Source organism: Parambassis ranga, chromosome 1 (assembly GCF_900634625.1).
Source record: "Parambassis ranga chromosome 1, fParRan2.1, whole genome shotgun sequence".
Classification (NCBI taxonomy): domain Eukaryota; kingdom Metazoa; phylum Chordata; class Actinopteri; family Ambassidae; genus Parambassis; species Parambassis ranga.
The window spans coordinates 17,011,085-17,035,591 of NC_041022.1; the positions used below are offsets into that span (position 1 = coordinate 17,011,085).

General features: G+C 41.2%; 2 protein-coding genes across 4 annotated transcripts in view; one reads left to right on the forward strand and one right to left on the reverse strand.

Moving 5' to 3' along the window:
- fam13a (family with sequence similarity 13 member A) overlaps positions 1-4,337 on the forward strand; it is a 47,370-nt gene extending 43,033 nt beyond the window's left edge. Inside the window, exons 19-26 of the mRNA XM_028403556.1 lie at positions 64-145; positions 232-437; positions 571-654; positions 1,168-1,263; positions 1,796-1,879; positions 2,546-2,742; positions 2,985-3,086; positions 3,173-4,337. Coding sequence (XP_028259357.1) covers positions 64-145; positions 232-437; positions 571-654; positions 1,168-1,263; positions 1,796-1,879; positions 2,546-2,742; positions 2,985-3,086; positions 3,173-3,296 — 975 coding nt within the window. The 3' untranslated portion in view covers positions 3,297-4,337. The remainder of the gene's footprint in view (positions 1-63; positions 146-231; positions 438-570; positions 655-1,167; positions 1,264-1,795; positions 1,880-2,545; positions 2,743-2,984; positions 3,087-3,172) is intronic.
- Positions 4,338-5,125: 788 nt separating this feature from the next.
- Positions 5,126-24,455, reverse strand: herc3 (HECT and RLD domain containing E3 ubiquitin protein ligase 3). Of its 3 annotated transcripts, XM_028417933.1 has the most exons (26): positions 24,343-24,455; positions 23,028-23,378; positions 21,547-21,706; positions 20,840-20,916; positions 20,151-20,372; positions 19,819-19,910; positions 19,491-19,621; positions 18,967-19,118; positions 18,432-18,505; positions 17,932-18,056; positions 17,779-17,838; positions 16,323-16,434; positions 15,412-15,601; positions 14,843-15,006; positions 14,567-14,680; positions 14,113-14,136; positions 13,524-13,622; positions 13,242-13,412; positions 13,013-13,156; positions 12,339-12,505; positions 11,487-11,553; positions 11,169-11,251; positions 9,266-9,449; positions 8,095-8,197; positions 7,937-7,995; positions 6,990-7,123 (listed from the first exon to the last, which is right to left on the reverse strand). In XM_028417933.1, exons 2-26 carry the CDS (start codon positions 23,248-23,250, stop codon positions 7,115-7,117), a joined length of 3,006 nt encoding a protein of 1,001 aa, XP_028273734.1. In that variant the 5' UTR covers positions 23,251-23,378; positions 24,343-24,455; the 3' UTR covers positions 6,990-7,114. The 3 variants fall into 3 exon arrangements, with proteins under 3 accessions (XP_028273717.1, XP_028273726.1, XP_028273734.1); XM_028417925.1 differs by lacking the exon at positions 7,937-7,995 and having other exon boundaries at positions 6,915-7,123; XM_028417916.1 differs by lacking the exons at positions 7,937-7,995; positions 24,343-24,455 and having other exon boundaries at positions 5,126-7,123; positions 23,028-23,250.
- Positions 24,456-24,507: the final 52 nt, after the last annotated feature.

Sequence of the window (24,507 nt, forward strand, 5' to 3'; positions counted from 1 at the left end):
AGATGCAGCTGCTTCATGTTGTAAAAACTGTCTTCATGTTTTATTGCTGTTTATTTCCTGCAGCCTTCCCACAGTGATAAAGTTGCAAACCCAGAAGTGCTGAGATGGGTAAATGAGCTGGCCAAGCTACGCAAAGAGCTAAAAGGTAAAACACAGAAATGAAAAGATTAGCGAGATAATTCCAGCTAAAATGAGTCACACTCATGTATTTTCTTGTCTCTGTCTGAACAGAACATAAGCTGATGAAGTCTGAGGAAGACCTGCCTCCTCAGACCCGTCAGCGCAGCAACACACTGCCCAAAAGCTTCGGCTCTCAGCTGGAAAAGAAACCTCAGCAGGAGAAGGTGCCAAAGCCGCCTGTGGAAAGTACCCTGGAGACCATTTCGAAGAAGCTGCAGGAGAAGAGGGAGGAGGTGAACCGCCCCGAGGACATCAAGGTAAACACAACAAAAGAATGAAATATGAGACAAACACCAGCAAACCGATGAATAAGTTGTGTTGCAACAGTGAGCGACCTGAGGTCACTTATAAAATGTGTTGACTTACTTCCTGTCCCCCTTCCCCCGACAGGATATGACTCGAGAGCAGATTGGAGCAGAGAAGGTTGCCCTGCAGAAAGCTCTTCTCTACTACGAAAGCATACACGGCCGACCAGTAAGTCCTCCACCGCCTCCACAAGTCAAGTAAACAAACACAGGCTTACAGATTCACACAGCCTCCATCTCATATATCAGATCTCCTGCCAGCCATGTTAGCCCAAACAGAGAAAATCTTGTTTACCACATCATTGTGACCTAAAATGCAAGTGAAGAGTGAATAATGTCTGCAGTGAGTGTGTGTGTGTCTTGTTAGCCTCAGAGTGTGTGCTTGTTATAAGTGTATTTCTGGAGATTTGAAATGCCAACATTTGTAGCAATAAAAGGGCAACTCAGCTTTGTTTGATGTTCGTTCACATATCAGGAAGTGCTGCCGACCTTTCTGTCCCCTCGTTTCTCTTCACATCATGTGACTCATGTTTAATGACCTCTAAGGGGCGGCCTGCAGAGTCGTAATGGGGCAAAGTGGGTTAGCTGTCATTTTGCTTTATGTTAGTACTGTAGCAAAGGGCCGCAGAGAACGTCACAAAGTAGTTACGACTGTTCTAACAGGATGCCTTTGATTCCTCAGGTGACCAAGAACGAGAGGCAGATCATGAAGCCGCTGTACGATAGATACCGGCTGGTGAAGCAGATCCTGTGCAGAGCCTCCACCATCCCTGTCATAGTAAGTGTCACATCTTAACCTCCTCACAGCTGCCCGGTTTAAAAGCCAACAAGGCAGATCACCCCACTGTCAAACTGTCTGCAGACACTTAATCCCGGCTCATGCTGGCTTTAGTGCCTGCTGTGGGAACAAGTGGCAGCCGTGCCACAGACGAGTGATCCACCTTTCTGGGCTCTAAGTGCAGCGTCTGGCCAATCTGTGGATCCGCCCTACACTCATTAAAAAAGACAGGCTGAGGTCACACTGAAAAAACATTCAGCTTTAATAAAATGCGAGGATTAGTTCGCTCTGTACACTTCATTATGTAAGATATGATCTGCCTCATGGACACACAGGACACCCATTATGTAAGACTCTACCTCCAATCCTCATCATGCAAATTGGGTCTTGTGTCATCAAATTTACAGAGGCGAAAATATCATAAATATTTCAGATTTTGAAATGAATTTGATGCGGCGTTTCTTTTTTGTGGCCGTGCTGTGAACACGTCTCAGGGTGGTTAACTCCTCCTCCTTCTTAACCGTCACCACAGGGGTCTCCCTCCAGCAAGCGCAGAGGTCCCCTCCTTCAGCCCATTATCGAGGGTGAAACTGCACTTTTCTTCGATGATATCAAGGTGAAGAGCTGCTGCTGCTTCAGTAATCAGAGAACCAGCTCCCCACCTCCTCCTCCTCCTCCTCCCCCCACCCAACCCACCCCACCACACCCCACCACCACCACCCGCCTCCTCCCCTCTTCCTCCTGCCAGCCCTGCTACCCCATTATTTACTACTCTGTACCCTCTCATGATCGCTGACTGGTGATTTGGCAGCTGCCTGTTTTCTGCCGCCAGCATCTGTAGAAAGCATCTGTAGAAGTGTTGAATCAGTAGCGTCTGATGCTGGAATCATTGTGATTTGTGATGCAAATGTGTGACACAGGCTCAAATGCTGAATTTATTTAACCCATAAGGTTGAATCAGTTTATCTTCTGAGATCTGACTACAGGTGTGTAGAAAGCATCTTTCATGTGCGTGTAAAGTTACGAGGACTCATACATCGCATTAAGCCTGCCTCCATTAACTCCATCTTTATATACTAATGGGTGTAGAATGTGAATCAAGGACCATCAACGCATCTGATTGGTCAACTAACACATGCACGATCCTCCTGCACTACAGTGTTCCAGCCCGGAGGCCGAGTGGAGCGGTCTCAGTTCTAATGTCGTTCACAGCATGACGCTGTCCCCCCCTTTTTTCTGCACGCTCTCACCCCTCTCTCTCTCTCTCTCTCTGTCTTTGCAGGAGGAGGAGGACGGCTCGGAGGACGATGGAGACTCAAAGACTCAGTTCACCATGACCGTCAGACCTGACCTCAGCGTGTTGGGTTTCCTGGACCACATGGATGAAGAAGTGGACGGTTTCATCTCACCCGTGGATGAACTTTCACCGTCCAAGAACACGACAGACATGAGGCTGTCCAACCTGCACTCAGCCACCACGTAAGTCCTAAAAAACAATAGGTCTGTTGTAGGGTACAGTAAGAAGATACTGCACTACATTTAAGAGGCAAGCATTCAGGTTATCAACCAATGCTTTGCAGTATTGAAACAAATTGGCATCCAAGTATAATAAGAGGCAATTATTAGTAGTGGCTACACAGTAATAAAAAATAAAGATTATACTTGTTTTTCTTGCACCTTCTTAATCACAATAATGTTTATATATTTCTACTTTGTCACAGTCAGGAACTTGTCGTGCAGCTGCAGGAGACAAGAGAGGAGAAGAAGAGAATCCGCAAGAACTTAAAAGAGTTCGAGGACCAGTTCTTCAGACAGAACGGGAGGTAAGAAGGAGAAGAGAGGCAGTATAATTATCTCACATGATGTATCCTGTTCTGTTTGTTTAATATGTGCTGTCTCGCTTCCACAGGAATGTGCAGAAGGAGGACCGCTCACCGCTGGCAGTGGAGTACAACGAATACAAGCATGTCAAAGCCAAACTGCGGCTGCTGGAAGTCCTCATCAGCAAAAGAGACTCCGCTAAGTTCATATGAGACACACAACACTGAAGGACTGAAGGTGCTTCATCTCCAGTGATACAAACACATCTCAGAAAAAGATTTTCCTTCCTCTTTGTCACCCGTGCTGCTCTGGAAACGGCTCACCTGACTGTAGGGCACAGTGGAGGGGTTCACCTTGGGCGCCCGCAGAGAGCCGCCGACCCACGACTGATCAGAGCGACACACAGTCTCCTGCTTCAACCTGACAACTTCAGGGACGTTCCGCCACACAAGACGCACAAATAAACTGAATCACACCTGTATTTCTAATAATTTATTTCTATCCTTGTGAATGTTTTTATTGTAACAGAAAAGTTATTTTCTCACGCTAAACTGTAGAAGTCTTAAAAGAAACCCTAATAATTAAAAAAAAACATAGAAAATGATTGCTATTTTCAAGAAGGATGAAGATTTTTCGTGTATTTTTCTAAGGGAGATGTTACTATTTGTATCGGCTTAACAGTATTCACAATGAATAGCTTTCTCTATTTCAGTTCTGACCATCGTATATTGTCTGAAATGATCTTGTGTTGCTTCTGTAGAAGTTAAATTGAGTACTTGCTCACTAAAAGAAGTTTTCTCATTCACTACAACCCAAAGACAGCGAACCAAAATCAGATTCATTAACAGCTTGTTTTTTGTGACCACTGGTACTTTAGCGCTTGACTGTACACAGTATGCAACAACATGCCTCCCTTTTTCGCACATTTACTTCATGTCAAATAAGCTATTGTGGTCTTTGAGTCACTGGTATGTGTTAGCTCACGCTGATAAACACGGAGAAGGCCATTGGTCGCGGTGTGTGTGTTTCCTTCTCCTTTGGTCTTCTGTAAATATGGATCATTGTGTATGTTTACATTTCTGTGAGCGAGTACTTTCTCTCCTTTCTTTCTCCAAAGTGGATGATGATCAGTGTGAATTTTGTTTTTACTGAATGTAAACACTGGCCAGGCTTAATGAATTTTGAGTGTGTACATTTTAGTACATAAATTGTATTTTGTACATAACATGAATGAAATCATATTTTTACTGACATTGTTGGGCTCCGTGTTTTTTTTTTCTTTGTCTGAGGACGTTCACTCAGTCATCACAACACAGTCACACTGTGTTTATGGCAACTTTTATACAAGCTACAAGCATGAAAAAAACAGGCTTAATTAATAATCACAGAGAACCACAAAAATATAAAACATGAATTATAAAACATGTAATAAAATAGTTCAAAATAAATATTTATTAGAATTAAGTTTAAGTTTAGCTAACATAATTAATATAGTTAGAGTAACTCATTTTAAATAGATATAATAATAATGAATAACCTTTAAATATACAAACAAAAGATAAATGATGACACTGAAACCCTTAATGTTTCACCTATGATAATATTTCATTTATTACTAATTAATGGATGCAATGGTGGGGTAGAATTTGGTACAAGTTAAAGATCAAAGATATTTGAGGTTATTTGCTTAATTTCATTAAAATGTAATAAAATATTAGTAAGTGCTGTGACCGTACAGTCCTGTAGCTGTTCTGGAGGCTTCAGTCATTCTACAGGATCTTCTAAGCAGATAATTGACTTGTTTTACGTCTGCTTCTAAGAAGATCACCAATGAACTTTTATTGCCATCACTTCAACTTCAATGTGATCGTAATAAAAGCTATTCTTTTTACCCCCTCTAGGCTTCCTGTCGAATCAATAGCTTGAACTCTATACTTTTAGTGTCTCATACAACACACACTGCTGCAGTCAAACAGTCTAAACAATATCAATGAATCATCGGACAAACTGCTCTGATATGTAATCACAAATCAAGCAGAAATTCTGACTTATAATTGCATTTTATTTAAAACCTTGGCTGGAACAGAGAGCTGTGTGTAGATATCAGATGAAAAAAAAAATCACATTTTCTATAGCACATTAAAAGGTGCAGTAAAGTCAAGGGCTGCTCATATCGTTGCATAGGACTAAACTCTGCAGGAGAAATCAGCCTTAATCAGACAAATGTTGACTGAACATGTGGGACCTGTGTGTTCATACATGCAGTACAGAACCAAGCAATAAGATGTCCTAAGAAACATGTCAGAGGAGTCCAGCGCTGAAGACTTTTCTCTCTGTCTGATCCAGAGCTGTCAGTACGTTACTGGGCTGCTTCAGTTTGTTATTGCTGAATGGATTTGTCAAGTCATTTTTACTGTCGCTAACACCACCATCATGTATGAAGAATAGAAAAAATAGATATATATGCAAGACCATTTCACACATTTCACACCGGTGCACGACCTCATTACACATCATTTTGGATTCTGCAGGAATAAATACAGTATGAGGGCAAGTTTATCATCAAATGACTATATATGCAGAGAGTTTAATAAGTCAACTGCCCACACTTAAGAATATGCACTTATTCAAATATCACAATTTGATTATCAATTACAATAATTACTTTGAAAGTCTGTATATATAGTTTTCAATGACATTTTGAGACAAATGTTACTCACTCTTTGGTGGATTGGACCGTCCTCACACATAGCAACAGGTTAGCTAGCTCAGCCTGGCAAAACAGAAAAACTCCAAATATGCAATTTGTTTTACAAAAAGCACCCATGTAACCTGTGATGTTTTAAGCTTTGCAGGTACAGGAGCCTGAGCTGAGCTGAGGCTGCTAGTCATGGCCTCACAGACTCAGAGGACAGCCGGTTCAATCCACCTTCCAGAGGAGTAACTGTATATCCAAAAACTGTTAAGTGTCAATCCGGTTTTTCCTTCCACGCAACAACATGCACACAGACAACATCCAGTAAAAATCATCTCTAACCGTCAGCTTAGCGTCCGTACAGTAGGTTCTGCTGTCGAAGGCAACACTGTTGAATGCAGGTTCAAGACAAAGCCAGCTGCTCTGTGATCCGCAGCTGAACAGGAATAAGTAATTTGCAAATAATAATCAGCATGTTTCACCCTGCTGCCTCCCGCCTGCCAGACAGTCTTCATTCATCCTTTTTAGAACCAGGCAGGGAGGACGTACTGGTGTCCAGATTTAAAAGGATCAGCGGGGCAAACACTCCTCCCAACATCAGGGCTAAAGATTATATTCAAAGTGCTATTTACATACATATACAGCTTTGTATTGTCAAAAATAATCACTCTATTTAATAAATTAAAAGTAACAAAAACCATTATATTGGCTCAAGGTATATTTTACTTCTTTAAAAGTGAAAAATAGAATTTAAGGAATATAAAATACAGTTTTGCAAAAAAAAGACAAAAATAAAACAATGCAAACACCCAAAAGTCAGATTCTCAACCCTCCCTGGTCCCTGTTCCAAACTCTAAGTGATTCCTGGTCATCATGCAAATTTCAGTCCTGTCTTTCCTGTGCTGTGATACATTTTATATATCAGCTGTTTAAATGGCCCCAAAAGGTTGAGAAACTTTACCCAAAGCAATAAAAACAATAATACTCTGCATTCACATACACAAAGACCTTTCAGATTCAAGAAGCCTAACAATCTCGTAACAGCGTATAAAGAGAGTGACCTTCCTGTGTCCCACTTCCATTGCTTTGACACTCACATGGGGTGTATTGCGTTAAATCTCCTCTGGGAATCCCCTCAGACCAGGCTGAAGCCCTCGTACTGCTCCACAGCCTGAGTGAGGCGGCGGCGCAGGATCTCTTTGGTCTGGTAGCGGGGCATGTCCAGCAGGTTGTAGCAGGTGTGGGCCACGGGCAGGTAGTGCTCCTCTGCTGTGGTGGACTGGATGACAATACGCAAGCTCTCCATGCCGTGGATGGGAATGCGGTCGCTACCCGTCAGGAATACTGCAGGCAGGAGACACAAAAGCCACTGCTGAAACAACTGAGATCTTATCTTAGTGCCCAAAATCCCAAGAAAAAAACAACTAATGTCTCTATCCTGTCTGAGACACAAGATATAAACCTCCGATTACAATCTTTTAGCTGGAAAAAATAAAAAATAAAAAATTTCCCAGAGGAGCTGTATTTCTTGAGTACACCCATGGTGCTGTAGACTTTCAGACAGCAGACGCTGGCAGGATTTACACAAAAAACCTTTTTTTTTTTAATTATCTAAAAAAATTAAATGTAAAGTTACATTTTATGTTGCTGTGAATTATTTTAAAACATTAGCTGTAACCACAGAGACCACATCCCAAAAACACAAAACAAAAGTGTGAACACGTGTGATACGCACAATGACCTCTGATGGACCAGGCGTGACCAGACTGACACAAAACACTGTCATATTTCCATTTAGTTATCATGGAAGGAACAAAGACTTGATTTCTGTAGGTAGTTGATTTTCAGTAGGCAGGTTATCAGGTAGAAACAACCAATGGGAATGTTGTGAGCATATACAGTATTTGAATGTAAAGCGAGGCACTGAGATTATCAGGTGTGTGTCATCAGCCAAGCTGCTAATGAACAGCAGTGTGAACAGAGCCGTGTTTTCTTGCTGAGTGAATATGCAAATTCAGTCTGTGCACCAGGTGAATAAGAAAACGGAGTGGTACTGTTTAAAAACACATGAAACTATTTATATTGATTTCATTTTGCTAAAGTTGAAGTTTTGACCTAACGTTGTTTCATGGAGACTGCTGCTGTAGACATACAGACCTGAAGAGGTGACTGCATCACACACACTGAAACATCATTATTAATGAAATGTTCTGACCCTAGTAAGACAGAGAACAGGAACAGTAATACATGATCTGTAAAATGTATAACAATTAGACTGTCGTGCAGAGGGAGCAAAGAGGCAATTAAACGCTTACATAAGAACTGCTTCTTCTTCTCCAGGGGGAACTCGTGGAAAACCTCCCAGAACAGTCTGACTGTTGGATGAGTGGCTGTATACTCCCCTTTGTAAACAGCATTCTGCAAAGATAGGAGAGATGATTAAAAGCTTTTTCCTATTGTGTCATCTATAAACCACTTCTTGTCATTCACTCATAGGAACTCTTTAGAGCCTGATAAACTGACGTCCAGAGTCCATCTCCACATGCAGGTGAAACTAAGAACAGTTCAATCTGTGCCAATCTTTCATAGAAATTTAAACTACCCACAACATTCCACTGAATACAACCACAGTAATAATAACAAAAATGATTTATTTTAAGGGCAAAGGTCAAAAGGCCGTTGTTGGTGAGACAGCTCAGCTCAGAGCTTTAATTGTTGTACGGCTGTGAACAATAATAGTGTGTAAACCCGAAAAAGGAAAGTGGATGGTGACCATGGTTTCGGGAGTTTAGTGGAAACACACCTGCCTGAAGTGCAAAGAAAAAGCTGCCATCCTAAAGGAAAATAATCTCAAGCATGATTACTCGACTAAACACAGAGAACAGAAGGATCAGAGAGACGAGAGGAAAAATGAGGCACACAGCTACAGAGAAGGCTAACATCTTAGCAACATATTTCTTCATACAGTCAGCTTCGTGGTGAGCACCAATGATAGTGAGTGATAGGTGCAACTTCATCGTGTTTAGGGCTAGGTCAGGTCACATTCCTCTCCACCTTCTCTCAGGGGTCTGCTGCACTTACTGCCGTGTTTCAAACAGAGCAAATGTCCTAGGCTTGAAAGTCGCCTCAGTGAGGCCTATGAGAGTTACAAAACCGCACATTCCTCAGAGGGCTGAGCAAGAAGCACTGACAGGCCTGCAGAAGTCATGAGTCACATATGCTGTCCTTTTTGTCCTGTGTGTTGGCACAGTGAGACATGATCTTTGTCACATCCACAAATATGCCAGGGAACTAACTTTTCAGATGTCTGAATCCAACTATGAGTTTTTCTTGAGTTTGCAAAACTGCACAGCTGAGAGAGACCACGCTGACCACGAGCAGGAAGTGGTTTGTGAGAGAGCACCCAGAAAATTAAAAAAAAAGTGTACACAGTGTACAGTAAGTCAGAACTGGCTCCATGTTCAGAGCTTCAAACCACACACTGACCTTCTCCATCTCCTCCCAGTTGTAGTTATTGTTGCCAACCACCATGGCCATCAGCTCGGACGGCTGGAACAGCAATAGGATCTCTCCTCCACACACCTTCAGGAAACCAGAGGAGAAGGCCGAGTACTGCTCGCTCACTGAGTCAGAGAACACGTAGCGCAGGTAGGCCTCCACAAACTCCTTCCTGAAACACACACATTCAGATTGTTAATTTATTCTGTTCCACAGCTGCATCCTGACAATCACTGTAAGACTGTAAACACTGGCTTCCTCCCTCATTGTGTCTGTGTTTATGCTTTATTTGTGTCCAGCACTATTAAATGTTTTTCAGTCAATTTCAGTTCTATTTATACAGCATCTCTTACAATCAAAATGGTCTCTAAATCTAATATTAGTTCATCAACCCATTCAGCCATCTGAAATTGTTCACATGAGGTCCTAATGCACAAGTTGCTTAGGTGGATGAAATCGATAATCTCTTCAGCAGAGCTCCATCCACCTCTGAGGGCCTCATAACGCTCTGTTTACCTGCAACACCACAGTTTATTTACACTACAGCCGACAGGAGAGGTGAAGCACAGAAAAGGTCCTCAAAATACTAAAGAAAAGACTGTTATTTGAAACAGTGACATTATGCTGCTTTGAATAATAGCTTCATAACAAACATTTATATCATTCTTGTATTGTGTAGGGGAAATGTGCAGCTTCATTTTCATGAACAATCTGAGCATCAGAGTACAGAGGAAACCCACAACCACACACAAACCATCTTTGGAAGGAAAATGATTACACTGTTAAATGTTTAAATTCACATGAAAGAGGCAGCAGTGTTTTAGAGCTGAACTGACTAATGTGATCTAAACACAAACTGCACTACAGGCGAGGGACACCAGCAGGAGCTCTGTGTGACATCATTGTGTTTACACAATCTCTCCACAGACACACAAATAAACATCTGCCAAAGTACTCAGAACTTGTGCTGCTTCCTTCTTCACTCCAGAAACACACACAAACAAGCGTGCGCACGCACACAAAATCTATTCAGGTCATCACTGATCTGTCAGGGATCCCACAAACTGTTATCCTGGCTGGGCATCCTAATTCTCTCCTCTAGTCTACACAAAGACCTTTTTTTTGTTTAAAAATAATGACTGTATATTTCTAGTGCTGCCTCAAAAAGGAATATCCTCATTATAAGGAGGCAAGATGCTCTTAAAATATTATTTATTGAGTTTTACTAAGCTAACAGATGGAGACAAACTCCACACCTTAAGAAAAAAAGGATTCTGTCCACAGACCCACAGAGGTCACACAGGCCTGCAGCACCAGCACAAAGCCCGGAATCACCTGTCTTAAGAGTTAACCCTCACTCTTACTAACTGCTGTAGGGACGTCTGTGGGGCCGATTCACACCACAGCCACCGCAACGTGTTCCATCATATCTGTTATTACAGTTTAATATCTGAGTGTTGAAGGGATTTTGCACAACAACTTGGGTCACTGCTGCTCTCGCCATCTGTTGAGCACCAGCAGCCAGACATGTTAACACCGCCCATCCCGCAGCTCTCTTGAGGACTCCCACACATAACACTGTAATCAGTGCCACTGGTACAAGGACGACATTAAGCGGAGTGAGGCTGAGCAATAACAAAGAGTGTTGTCAACGCACATCATGGCCTTCAGTTTAAACAATAGGACACGAGCTGCCAGCTGCACAGGAACATGATAATCTCAACAAATACATGAAAAAACCCCACAGTCTTCTGTTTGTCTTTCAGAGAGTGCAGAACATTAAAACAAAACAAAATGATTTTAAACACATCATCGAGTGAGGCAGGTCATTCCTACAAAAATACTCTTTTCTTAAAAAGCGTTGTATATTTAGTTAGTTGAGCTGCCCAACCTGTTGTTTTTATCCACAGCAACGCTCTCTCCTCCAGGAATCAGCTCCTTAACTTCTGTCATCCCGTAATTCTCCCTGGTGATCTGAGATGTGAACACAATGCACAAGTGTTAGCTCCATGTTTTCTAGAATGGAAAAAGCAGCTGTGGCCTATTTATTCACTTAAAACATAAAGGTCTTTGCACACAAGCCTGTATGAGACTCTGTGACCTGTGTTTAAAGACTTTGATGACTCATAACTAAAACTGAAAAAATGACATTACTGTAGACAACAGGTATAATTTAGAGAACAAATTAGAGATGAAAAGTTGCACTCACAGCAAAGGTGAGAAGAAATGTCTCCTCCACATCACCTCCTTCATAGTCTAGAAGCTGCTGCAGACTCCTGCAGGAAAAAAGAAGCGCTGTTTTAAAAAAAAGTGATTATGAATCTATCAGTCTATCAAAAAGTGAACGTCTGTAGCTTTAGATTTTAGAAAAAGGTAGTGAGGAAATAGCTCTGCATCTTTACATTCAGTCACTTATTTTCATGCTGGATATTTACCACCAAACACAGGAAACATGGAGAGAAGGCAAACAGTGAGGCAAAGGAAATGCTAATTAGTTAAAGAGGATGTGTTCTGACTGACCCCAGCTACTTAGCTAAGGTCACAGAACAAAGGATGCTCGAGTCAGTGTAATTTCTTGTCTGTGTATAATTGCTGCATTTTGTCTGTTGTTCCTGAGTGTTTAAAAAATACAACAAACAAATAAATTACTATTCTAAGTCATGGTGTCCTTTAACATTGTGTGGTCTCAGTAGCAGACAGGATGTGCAGCCTCACTTCCAGGAGATCTGTGATTGTATTTAGAGGCTAATCTGAAAATCAATAGTCAACTGGAGACAATTAGCGCTGCAGAAAACGCTGTCTGTTCCTGCTCTAAATTCAACGAAGGGGCAGTCAATTTCACTGCTCCCTAAAAACAACACTGCTTATGTAAGCCCACCAAGAAACAACTGGTACATATTTGAGAACAGCAGGGGGGGAAGTGAGGAGTCTTCCAGGCTCTGTTGCTTTCTCACACTAACAACTCATGTAGATATGATCAGACAGATTGTGTGGAACAATTAAAGATTTCCACTATGTTAAGGAAAAAGCTGCTGTCAGCCCAGCAGGACTCATAGTTTACCTGCCCTCAGTGGGCGAGAGCTCCGTGAAGTCCTCCAGTGTGGGTAATACATCAAGCAGTTTCTTGTAGAGGGCCAGGGGGAAGTGGAGGTCCACCACTGTGGAGTTATAGATGGCCAGACCGCAGATGATCCCGATCAGGTGGAACCAGTTCTGCTCCACAAAACACTGGAGATACATATAGGAGAACTTCTTAGCTGTCACTGCATATTACAATGAGGCACAGTTCTCTGTACTGTTGGCACAATAAACTTTAGTCTGTGCGAGAGAGGAACTTTTGTCCTCTTCTGTTACGTTTTCACAGCAGAGACCCTGGTGTATTGATTTGTAATGATAGATAATAGATAGATAATAATAGACCCTTGTATGTGACCCTTGATTTAAACACACATTTAAACCAATTAATCATCGCACATGTGGCCTCTTAGTTAGTGTTAGTGCCTCTCTTAGAGGCATTTACCTTGACATCTATGTGCAACAAAGAAGACCTAAATAAATCCACCACAAAGAAAAACAGACTGTCTGCAGCTGCAGTTGTGTCTACAAGGATCTACATTTTGTTTCAATTTGAAGCTCATATGCTAAAGTTCAACTAACAACTACACAATTTTTTTTTTGTCAAACTGTTTCTGTTCATAAAGCAAGATGAAGTCATACTGTTTAATGATCACTTACTTTGTCTGAGAACCACAGCAGGTTGGACTCTTTATAAGGAGTGAACATCCCATACACAGGATCCATCAGCTCCTTCAGGAGCAGCAGGAAGAACTCTTTAGTTACTCCGCCTGCATCCACTGCCTCCTCGCCATCAAAGATCACCTGCAGTGAGTGAGAAGCATATGATCAGAGCGACAAATATCACAAAAGCAGAGCAGACATATTTTCTTTGAACTCTCATTCTCACCTTTAGTGGTTTTTTGAGGTCCACGTCAGAGTACATGGTGAGCTCACGCAGTGTGTCACTCACTAAATGGTTCCTGCGCACGTGGAGCACCAGGTATGGGTTCCTAGCTAGGTGGGGTTCAAGTGTGAGCAGCATGAAGACGTTGTGTAGGTTTGCACCACTAACTGCCATCTTGGTAGAGATGGGAAAGACACACATATTAAAGCAAATGAATCATATTATTATTTCATATTGCATAAAAACATCAGCAGTCAAAACTACATTCCTGTGAGCAGCCGGTACCTGCATTTGCAGTTCAGCATCTGTTTGCAGCATGGTTGTCTTGGCTTTGGCGTTCAGAATGAACGGGTAGGCACATAGGGTCACTGAGGAAAAGTCACTCTGCAGTAACGGCAGAAACAACGACGACATTAAAGGTTGGGTAGGAGATTTGATTCTGATGCACTTTTTGTTAAATTAATGTAACTTCTCTTTACAATCCAATAGCAACCAATTAGTTCAGCAGTTTCACATTAAAACGAAGAATATGAATCATCTGTGAAGCTATAAAACGCTAAAAACATCAGCCAATCCTGCAGGTGGACCCTGCGCAGAGTATTGGCTGGTTGTCACTCTCCTTCTGCTCTGCGCGTGGCAGAGAGGTACGTGCATGATGGCCATGGTCACAGACTGCAGCTCGTCTTCAGGTAATGTGATTGGGAGGCGTGGCTTCGGGGTGAGCTCCGAGAGAAAAGGGGCGTGTGTTTACTTTCGAAATCTGGCTGAATCTCACTGAGTTTTAAAAATCTCCTACCCTACCTTTAAAATGAATCAAATAAATGTGGTATGCTTAATATTCAAAGGATTGAAGTTGAATCAGTTAAATGTGTACCTGTGAAGGGGAGGATCCCATTTTCTAAAAAAAAAATAGAGAGAGAAAAGTCATTTAACCCAACATAAAATGACAATTAACAGAATGAAAATACTGCCTCACAGTTGTCTGTTCCAACTCCATATGATAGGCATGGAGAAGACATTTAATAAAACAGCGGTCAATCAAAGCTCCCCTAGCAGCAGAGCGCCTGTGCCTACTAGACTACTACCTACTACTTATGGTCAAAAACATGTTTTGTAAGGTCATAGTGAAGCTTGTAAAAGCTTGTTTATGAATGGACACTATGACTGCACTGACGTGCATATCCCACATGTCCTAATCCAAAGAGGCTATCTTCAACACATAAGTGTGTAAATACCAAGAACTGACAGAGACACACCTGCCCTGGACAATTATTTATGAATAAAGCGAACACTCATCTTAAATCAAGAGTAACACTGTCAGTACTCACAGTCTCTGCTTTACTCAGAAACCATTTGAGGTAGTCTTCCTGGATATCCACCAGGCTGGTGATGTCTGGGATGTAGAAGCGGTTGTACTCCACGTGGTGGGCCTTTAAGTTTACCTGTTAACACAGAACAAACAGCCTCAGCTCCAGGAAACGTCGCAGTTTACAGGGGGCCACAGAATACCGAGAAGCATCTGAGCAGGACAAACAGTTCCTCCTCAGATTGTAGTGAAGGAACAAAGGTTCTTTACGAAGGCAGCAGGTGATCTTTGTGCATACCTTGTGGAGTTTGTCCAGCAGCCTCAACGTAGCCAGAAAATAGTTCTCATAAAAGACAGGCCCAAGCAGCGTCTTGCCCTCCGTCAGCATGAACACAACAATGCTCTTGTACATGTTGACCATTCTGGTGAACACGTTGCCGTCCACAAAACACCACCAGTTATCTGCAGCACAGAAGAGAAAAATATATATTTTGCCTCGCCTAAATTTAACATACTGACATTTCACACTCAATGGAAGATTTCATGTTTTGTTCTGAAGTGGTGTGTCTTCATTTGCCGTTATGAAAAGAGGCTTATTGTAGAGGTCAACTTAAGAGGCCAGGCTAACACACTGGCATATATTTGGCATATAGATTGAGTTAAGACTCCATCTACCTCCCATTTGCCAAGATGGTGACAGCCAGAGCCTCACGCACTGAGCTTCAAAGCCGCTCATCATAACATACAACAGTTTATCCACCTTTTATTTATAGCCTCTGGCTCTGTGTCATTGGGTCCCAAAGGCCATTTTAAATGGAAACATTGCAAAGAAAATCAAGTGTGCGTGTGTGCATGCAAATATGATACCCAATACTTTGCTGGGGTTGGCATCTAGCCGCAGAATGGCCATTGCCAGGGGTATAGTGAGGCGGATGTAGTTCTTGGAGTCCTGCAGCGCTGGGTACTCAGACAAAATGAGGTAGATCCTCATGGCCTCGACATCAGGAGGAGAGCGCTGCAGCTGAGGGATCAACAGGCTCTCAAAACTCTTGCTGGCCTACACACAGAAAGAGGACAGGTTTTAAACTGCTACAGAGAAAAGTATTCGAGTGATTGACTGTTTTATCGTATGTTGGAAAGCATAAAATAGTCAGCAATGAAGCAGAGAAATTTATGAGATTATTATTCTCCAATTTCAAAACAACTTTGTCCCAGCACAAGAAAAATATCAGGCACTAAATTTTTGGGAGAGGCTTTAAGTGGTTGAGAAAATGGCCTCAGTGTGCACACACAGATTACAATTCAGTCTGGATTTATTTAAACAGAACCAAAACCTAACATTACTGAGGCACCGTTAAAGGTTACGATTCAGCCCTGCATTTTCTGCCATCTGTGGCAGAACTTGATGTACTTTCAAAACACACACGACTTACACATATGAAAGATATTCATGGTTACAAATAGCTCCCAAAGCGACTATGAATGTAGGAGTTGGAGATTTAGATATGAAGTGAATGTGAAGTGCATGCTAGATTTCTCACAGTAGCTTTTTAACTCCTGAGTACTTTCTGAGAATCTTAAGTCATTTTTATTTATCTATTATATAGATAGTGTAGTAGTGTAATTCCTGCAGCACCACATGTACATGAAACTGGATTTAGAAGTAACGTCTGAATGATACCCTACTCAAGAAGAAAGTAGTAAAAATGTTCATCTTGAGGAGATAAAGACTTCAGTAAAGAAATTTGAATGCACATACATGCATGAACTCTCAGTACCTTGTCCAGAAGTTCAGAAAAGGCCGGTTTGCTGAGAGTCTCAAACAGCATCCTGACAGAGTTGAGATCAATGCCCGGGATCTTTGGGTTGGTTTTGAAGTGGGTATCATCACTGAGGGGAAAAACACGTAGGTGTCAGTGATCAACAACAGAGCAAAAATAGGATACAGCTCAGATTCAGGGACTTGGTGGTAAAGCCGAGGTGTAAAAGGCACATGCTTAGGATTAAAGTTGAATCTTTTCCAGCCTGTCATTTGGCTAGTCAGCTGTGAGTCAAGTACAGTGAAAGGTGCTGCAGGCATGTGTGCTAATTCGGTGGCTAGGTGCTCATACATAGCCTAAAGGTATTTAAGTCAATCCCTAAGCTGCCTATGAGTACTAACTGGTAAACACACACACAGCATCATCTCAGTGAGAGGAACTATTTACAGAGTAAGCCTTCACATTCTTATAGTGCAGGGTTTATTTAGTCATTACACACACACATCAGATCTGATCCTTTGGAGACTGTTTGGCAAACAGAGAACAATGATGCAGATAATGCAGTCATAATGCTGCAATATAGAGAACTGTGAGTCAGAGCGTTGACCTGCTAAGTACTCCCTCAGCAGTGCCACATATCACACAGTTATTTTTTGTTTTTTCACTTAAAAATGAAGATAAACATATCCATATAACATCCATGATAGGCCATCCATGAGAGTGGATGTCTGCAATCAGTCAAGGAGACACTGTTTTTAACACGTGAAACATTCAGACAGCCCTGCTGACCTTCATGGCTCATTCCCAGGACACCATAAGTATCTGCTGAGTATGGTGCGCTGAAATGCCATGAAATCCAGGTTGATGTAGCTGCACAGATTGCAGCTAACACACAGATAGCTTGTTTCTCAGCCCTGACATCTCCTATAATGTGACGTACATTGAGTGAGATGTATATGACATGCAGAGTAAATGGATGCTGGGAGGTCAGAGATGAATTCCCAGGAGTTCCCAGGAGTCCTGTATTCTCACATGATTTTTCTTAACCATTTTATTATGTGTTTATTATATGTCTGAAAGGCAAGACAGCTACACTACAATGACACAGCAATGATAAATATCCTACTGATCAGCTCTGAACATTTTTTGTTTCTTGTGCAGGCTCGTTGGAGAGTTGGAGAGTGGGGCAAATCAGCAGCGTGTTGCCTTCTGATGTGGAGGATGACTGCAGTTTGTGCCATCTGTCACCTGCCTGAACCAAATCCAAAGATCATGCGCTGTGCCCTTTTTGGCAGAACACAGTGGAGGCGCAGTATATGTGCACCTCCACTCTAAAATTACTCAGTACTTCTATTTCCTGACTATCATTACAAGCTGCCCTGATGTGAACCTGTACATAAAATAATAAAATGTAAGTGCGCTTTAGAGAGTGAGGTTTTAGTGCTGTGAGGTGCTTTGTCAATGACGTTCGTACCTTTGGTCCAAGAAGCTGGCGTTCCAACAGGCTGTCGAGGAGAGGTGAATTATGATGTCACTGTGAATAAAAATTAAAGTAAATTATAACTCTTCACTTGTTTATGTTATATTTGAATATGTTTCAGATCATATGTTTTTAGTGTTGACTTACTTTGTGACACTGGCATCTGTGTTGTACATCAGTTTTAACCTCCATGAATTTAACATTTCATGAGTGATCGGGGAGAGGCATTTACTGATGTTAATCATTCTGAAGTCCTCTGGAGGGACAGAACTCTGCAGGGACAGACAGAGGCCACGCTGTCACAAACATGGAGGATTGTTTGCACCAGCACTTCCACTGTGTGTGGCACAGTTCAGTCTGGGTTGTGTCTACTTCCTCAGTGAAGATAAAATAAATAGGCTCCGCCTGAGGTCTAAATATTTTGAAAGGGTGTGTGTCTGGGACTGAATGCATTACATCTTTATCAAGAGTACATTCCTGACAATTTGTTTGAAATTTGCTCCAGACAAATGCTCCGTGTACAGTGTAGCTCTCATATATGAAGCGGTGAAAGCTTTGTCATTAATGCCCCCCTGTGGTGAAACACCAGATCAGATCAGAACAGTTTGACATTTGTTAAAATAAATAAAATTTAAAAAGTCACATACCTGCTCATTTGTGTACAATAAGAAACTATGGTCTCCTCCACAAGTGATGTTTATCACTGAATATTGTTTGGATTCTAATAAAACAAGAAGAAAAGCAGTGAATTTTTTGCTTATCTATAATTGTTAAATGTGTATCTTTACTTCACATTATAAAGCCACTGTAGATGCTATTATAAGGGAGATGTATGGTAACTCCAATACAATCTGGTTTGTGTAGTAACTATCCTCCTCACAGGTTGTTTTGCCAACAGTATGCACACACTTATTTATAGACCACCCACATCAGAACTGTTACAGAACCAGTAAAACAGGAGAGCCCAGCTGGCCACTGCTGTGTGACTCTAAAGCACTCTAAATGTGTGGTCATTGTTAATGTTACAACACAATGTTCCCCTTTTAAATGATGCTAGTTGATAGCATAAACATACAGTAGTTACAGTCCATTCATTATCATTTCTCTCTGCATCGATACGTCATAAATGTTTTTAAAAAGGCATTTCAGTCATAGTCACCAAGCAGCCAGTCTTCAGCTCACCTCTTCTATGGAAATTTCCAGTCAGGAAACTTGTCTTGACAGGAAATGGGCTTCTGGCATCTCCCAGTATTCCTGTTCCCAGCTGGCCATGGCTGTTACAACCAAATGCATACACCATGCCAGAGGAAGGCACAAACGCCAACGTGTGGTGTCTGAGGAAAAGAAAAATCAAGATTTAGCATGCAGAGGGACAAATAAACCTCTTCAAACAGTCCAATCTGTTACAATCATGTGACAAGTTACAACTTTTGTCTTAATTCCAGCTGTGACTTGTGATCCATTTGTTGACAGAGGTGTGTAATTATAAATAATCAAGAGGACAGGAAATAATAAAAAAGCAAACAGCCCTGACTGGATAAAACAAAGGGTGACATTAAGGGTGTTAAAGTAAACTTCTAACAACATAGCACCATCTCTGAACAAACACAGCGCTGACAGTATTCACAAGGTTTGAGCTCAAATATGTTGTTTAAGGGTAAAGAAGTGCACCTAATACAAAAACATAGGATCAAAACAGACCATACCTGCCACAGGTGATCTGAGACACCTCAGTTCCCATGAGCTCCAGCACTCGTCTTGGTAAAAGTTCATTATTGGTAGAGCCATGACCGAGCTGACCCCACGAACCATCACCAAACGTAAACAAGCCGCCATCCTGCCAGAAAGAAAACATTGGATTGTGGAAGAGAAGTTAAATACACAATACATACTGGTACATGCAGATTTCAGATTAGAAAAGGGTTGTGGCTAGAAGAGCTATTTTCTTTGGTAAAATGATTTACCAAGAATAAGATGGCTGAAGTGTAAAACTTTGCTGAGCACATGTTAATCTGTTCAGGACAGTTTTCATACCTTTGTGAGGGCCGCTGTGTGCTCATCTCCACAGCTGATGTAAACAACCTTTTGAGATCTCAAGAATTTGATGTGGCACGGGACAGCACGATCTAAGGAGGGAAAAAAGGAACAGCCCAACAGAGATGATTCCTTTTCCATCACTGCCACGAGCTACTGGTAACTTAAAGAACATTTTTCCAGACGTTAAGCTAAAATCATTTTCTTACTTCTCACTGTTACTTACTTCTCTGTAAATTTCCCATATCTGACCACTTGCAGAAAAAAACCCACTTCTCTATTCTTTTATCTCTTTCAGCTGTCTGTGTACCCATTCTCTGCATCTACGGTACCTTGTTTATCATTGAGACCCAGTTGTCCAGCTCTGTTTTTGCCCCATCCAAATACTGCTCCAGACAAAGAGAGTGCAAAACTGTGGTCTCCCCCAGTGGTTATTTGTGCCAGAGGAATTCCTGCCAGAGACTTCAGAGGATGAGGGAAAAGCTTGCTGGGTTCTCCTTTCCCCAGCCCGAGCTGGCCGCTGGTATTCAGGCCCCACGTGAACAGCTGGCCATCTAAGTGGGAAGGAACACACAGAATTCACACATCGACTACTGTACTGTATTACTGGGCGTGGCAGATCAAATTTCTTCTAAAACAAAAACACTGAATCTTAAACTGCCCACAATGCAAAAGTACTTTTCAGTGTGCTATTCAGACTGTCTTCTCATGAGAATAGAATAGAAATAATTTATTCATCCCAAGCTGGAAAATTTAGTGCGTGCACTTTGGTACAGGCCTGCATCAGAGTGAGTCACCTTGATTTGTTTTGTTTTTGTTTTTTTGTTCCATCAACTTAACCCAGACATCACAGCATTCCACAGAAATAAAAAACAATCAAACATGAGTGGGGATGTTTGGAAAAAAAAAACCCACACAGCCTGCCTGCCACTTGATCTGGTTGGGCTCAGATAATGCATTGTGTGTGAAAACATGATTCATGAACACTGCTGCTGTGTTATGAAGAGATTGTCTTTCACACCTCTAGAAAGTGCGATGCAGTGCTGGTTTCCACACATTACTTGGGAGATGTGATGGTCACACAGTCTTTTCACCAACCTAAGAAAAACATAAAACATAAAAAAAACATTTATTTACAAAGGAAAAAATACATATAACCACATTTGTCTCTAGTGTGTTAAAAACCTGAGATTAACTATGTTTTGGATTTAATAAATAATCTCGATTAGCTTCAAATACAATATAGATAAATATATGGATCTTATACTTGTGTATGTGAGGAAACCTAAAAATATCCCAGAACAGACCTGATCTGCAGGGAAGAGTGAATGTTCCTAAATTATTAATACAAAGAGTCCTAGCTCATTAAAAAAGAAGAAGTATGCAATTCCTTTTCTCCATATTTGGATATGTTTAAAGAGATATTTATTACTGATAGCATTCATTTTAAGCTTCCTCTAATGTTGTTACCTTGTTTAAAGTTGCAAAATATATATGTAACAAAATAAACTATTCTAGAACATTTAGAATTTAGATTTTTTATGGATTGTTTTATTACACTACTGTCTATTTAATTTAATAAAGTTGACGCAGACCTTTTGTGTTTGCAGCCCTTGCTGGATGTCCACGTGTATCACATAAACTTCCACACTTAAAGGCACTCTTTCCTACTTGTAAATAAGTGTTTTTGTTTTTTTTTATTTCTTCTGTGGTGCACTGCACATTCACCTTGGGATTCGAACAGCTGCCTCTATGGTCCCCAGGCCAAGCTGCCCCCCTTCACCTGCTCCCCATGCAAACACTTGACCTTGCTCATTCACTGCCATCGAATGGGCCCGACCACATGATAACATTGTTATCTTCTGCGTATCCAGGGCATCTACCAGCTCTGTGAAAGGAAGATAGATCCAGTGAGCATGCAGGAGCAGTACCACTATGACAAAAAAATGATGAGAACGTACCTTATGTACAGCACTGATTTGAGAGTTGGGACATTTGCATATGCAGTGTCAGGCCACTTTGCATTTAGTAACCCTTACTTGGGCTTTGTTTCTCATTGAAAATTCAACATTTTGTTACCCACTATACCAGCTACAGACAATATACCACTTTCATTCTCTCATCTGCTCTAGTAGATGCCATTTATAGTGCCGTCATGGACCCAAACCATGTAAGGCACTTAGCACTGGTACTCTATCGCATCAACCTTTTCCAAACAGGCGTCTCTTGTATGTAACACAATAATACAAGTGATTCAGCTGCAGGGAACTTATGGTATGACACAACGATTCAAAAACAGAAAATTAAGGAGAATTATCATATGTAAAAGAAATGACAAGCAAATGATCCCAAACTGTAGGTTGAAAGTCATGTCTTGCTAAGTGTATTAACATTTGTTGTTAAACAATAAAGGTTGAATATGTTCATTTTTACATTTTACATATTACATAAGCAACATACATTTTTGTAGGCCTACTAATATACTGCCTATAGTCAGGTATACATTCCTGATGAAGACCTGCCAGCCAAATCATCGCTCATATTTACTCAAGGTCTTGTAAGTCTTGCATTGTTTTCATTGTTGCACCCACATGTCTAAACAATATAACGCAGACCCACCGCTGTCTGCCTGCAATCGCTACGCTTTTCACACAATGTGCATATACTAAAATATCAACATTTAGGACAAATTTACCCAATGCTGTGGCTACATATAAAACTTACATCATATAATGAAATGTATGATATTATCTCTGTCTACTGTATGATCTTCAGCGGTGTGGCTTAAATAAGAGATGTTAAAACACAGCAGCGACTGGACACAGGTTGAAATCTGGAGTTTTCTTACACTTCAGTCAGTATGTTGAAAACCATTTGATACTGACATGTTGTCATTTCTATTTTTAAACTCCACAGCAAACCAGCGTTATTAGCTCCTTCCCTTAATTCAATCTCAGGATTGTTCGACCACCAGAGAAGAGAGGCCAGCACAGCAATCGACAAATCTACAACAAGATGTTTGAGATTTGAACAACGAAAGTAAAACTAATTCACAGCACTGACGTTTTGCAGAAACAAATGCTGATTTGTGGCCTAATGCCACAATTTAACAAAGCTAAACATACCTAAGCATCTTTGCAATGTTCCATAATTACCAGAAGTTAATTAGGCAGATGTCATTGGATATGGGGTTCACACTGATAGCTTACCTGGGGATGTCCCTGCTTTGTTGTGGCCCAGCTGTCCACAGCTGTTAGATCCACATGTGTACACACTACCATCATGCAGCAGGAACAGCGAATGTTGCCCTCCACAGGCAACCTCTTTCAGTCCTCTGCCACTAAACACATGAGAGTTTCTTGGCTCAAACACAGGGTTCCTCTCCACACCAATACCCAGCTGCCCATCCTTGGCATTTCCCCAACACAGCATGTTGGTGAAGGAAGAGGAAATGAGGACCAATCTGAAGAGGCAGAGACAGTGACGGCCAGATGGAGGAAGACAATACTGTTCAAGCCTGAGAGCAGTCCCGCTTTCTCCTCTTCATGTAAATTCCAACCCTGGCAGAGACAAAACCACCATAATTATGTCATCTTTCTTGATTAGCACTGCACGCTGATCACTGTGTTCCATGTGTAATATCTGACAATGTTTTACGAATGAAGAATGGCTTTATAGGTAGGTGTGAGAATGATGTAAGCACTATGACAGAAGAACAGGCAGTGTGTTTAAATAAACCCTGTCAGTGTAATCCTGGATTAACAGCTTCAAGCAGTCCCGCCTCAATGTTCATCCACTCCCAGTACATACACATGACATACTAATAAAACATCTCTAGCTTCTATAGCTTCAAGAAAGAATTGTTAGAGCTGAGGCATATAATATATTATATATTATAAAATCAATCAATTAGTTACCAGACAAAAAATATTTTTTTAGTCCAACCCAACAATAAATTAAACAGTTTTCTGAGAAGGACATACACATCCTGATTACTTTCAGCAATTATTTCTACAGTTTTCATGAAATTTAATTATTTTCTTTAGTTATGTGATGTGCATTCACTATTATTTTCTATGTATTTATTTCGAATATATTCGAAATATTTCGATAATAACGTGTTTATAATCTGTAGATTGTGATCTTTAACAAACTGTGAAATCTGAATTAGCCTAATATGAAGGTTCACCTAGAAGCCAACTTTAGCTGTATCAGGAGTGTAAACGGTCCTGTCATCTCAGGACCAGCGGGCTAATGTAACGCAAGGTTACATCTCTCACACCTTGGCTGTGTGGACATTATAAACAAAGTCTGTAGCTGCATCTACATCTGTACTAGCCAAAGGAACTGATGACCCAACCAAGCAATTATAGTTAATGGCTAACTAACCTTAGCAGGCGAAAGCAACGCTCATGTCAAACTAATGGCTAAAAACAGAAATCGCTAGTTAACCATAGTCTACAGTATACGTAACATGTTTTTGCTGTATAGCTGGTTTGTGCAAAATCAAAATAGAGTCTTTACCTTGACAGATGCATTGTGAAATTGGGCGTCTGCTTTCGTTTCAGCAGCTCAGAAAACAAACGAGGAAGTGGCACAGCTTCTTCTTCTTCTTCTTCTTCGTCTCATGAAATGTACGGCAGACTACATACAGCGATGCTGCCCTCTACAGGTCAGCAGTAAAACTCT

Coding starts and splice junctions, on each gene's coding strand:
- herc3 (XM_028417916.1), bottom strand. CDS start 23,250: ATGCTGTGTTGGGGAAATGCCAAGGATGGGCAGCTGGGTATTGGTGTG. Junction 20,917..21,546: donor GCAGCTGTTCGAATCCCAAG/GTGAATGTGCAG, acceptor TGTTTTTCTTAG/GTTGGTGAAAAGACTGTGTG. Junction 8,198..9,265: donor ACTGGGAGGAGATGGAGAAG/GTCAGTGTGTGG, acceptor CTATCTTTGCAG/AATGCTGTTTACAAAGGGGA.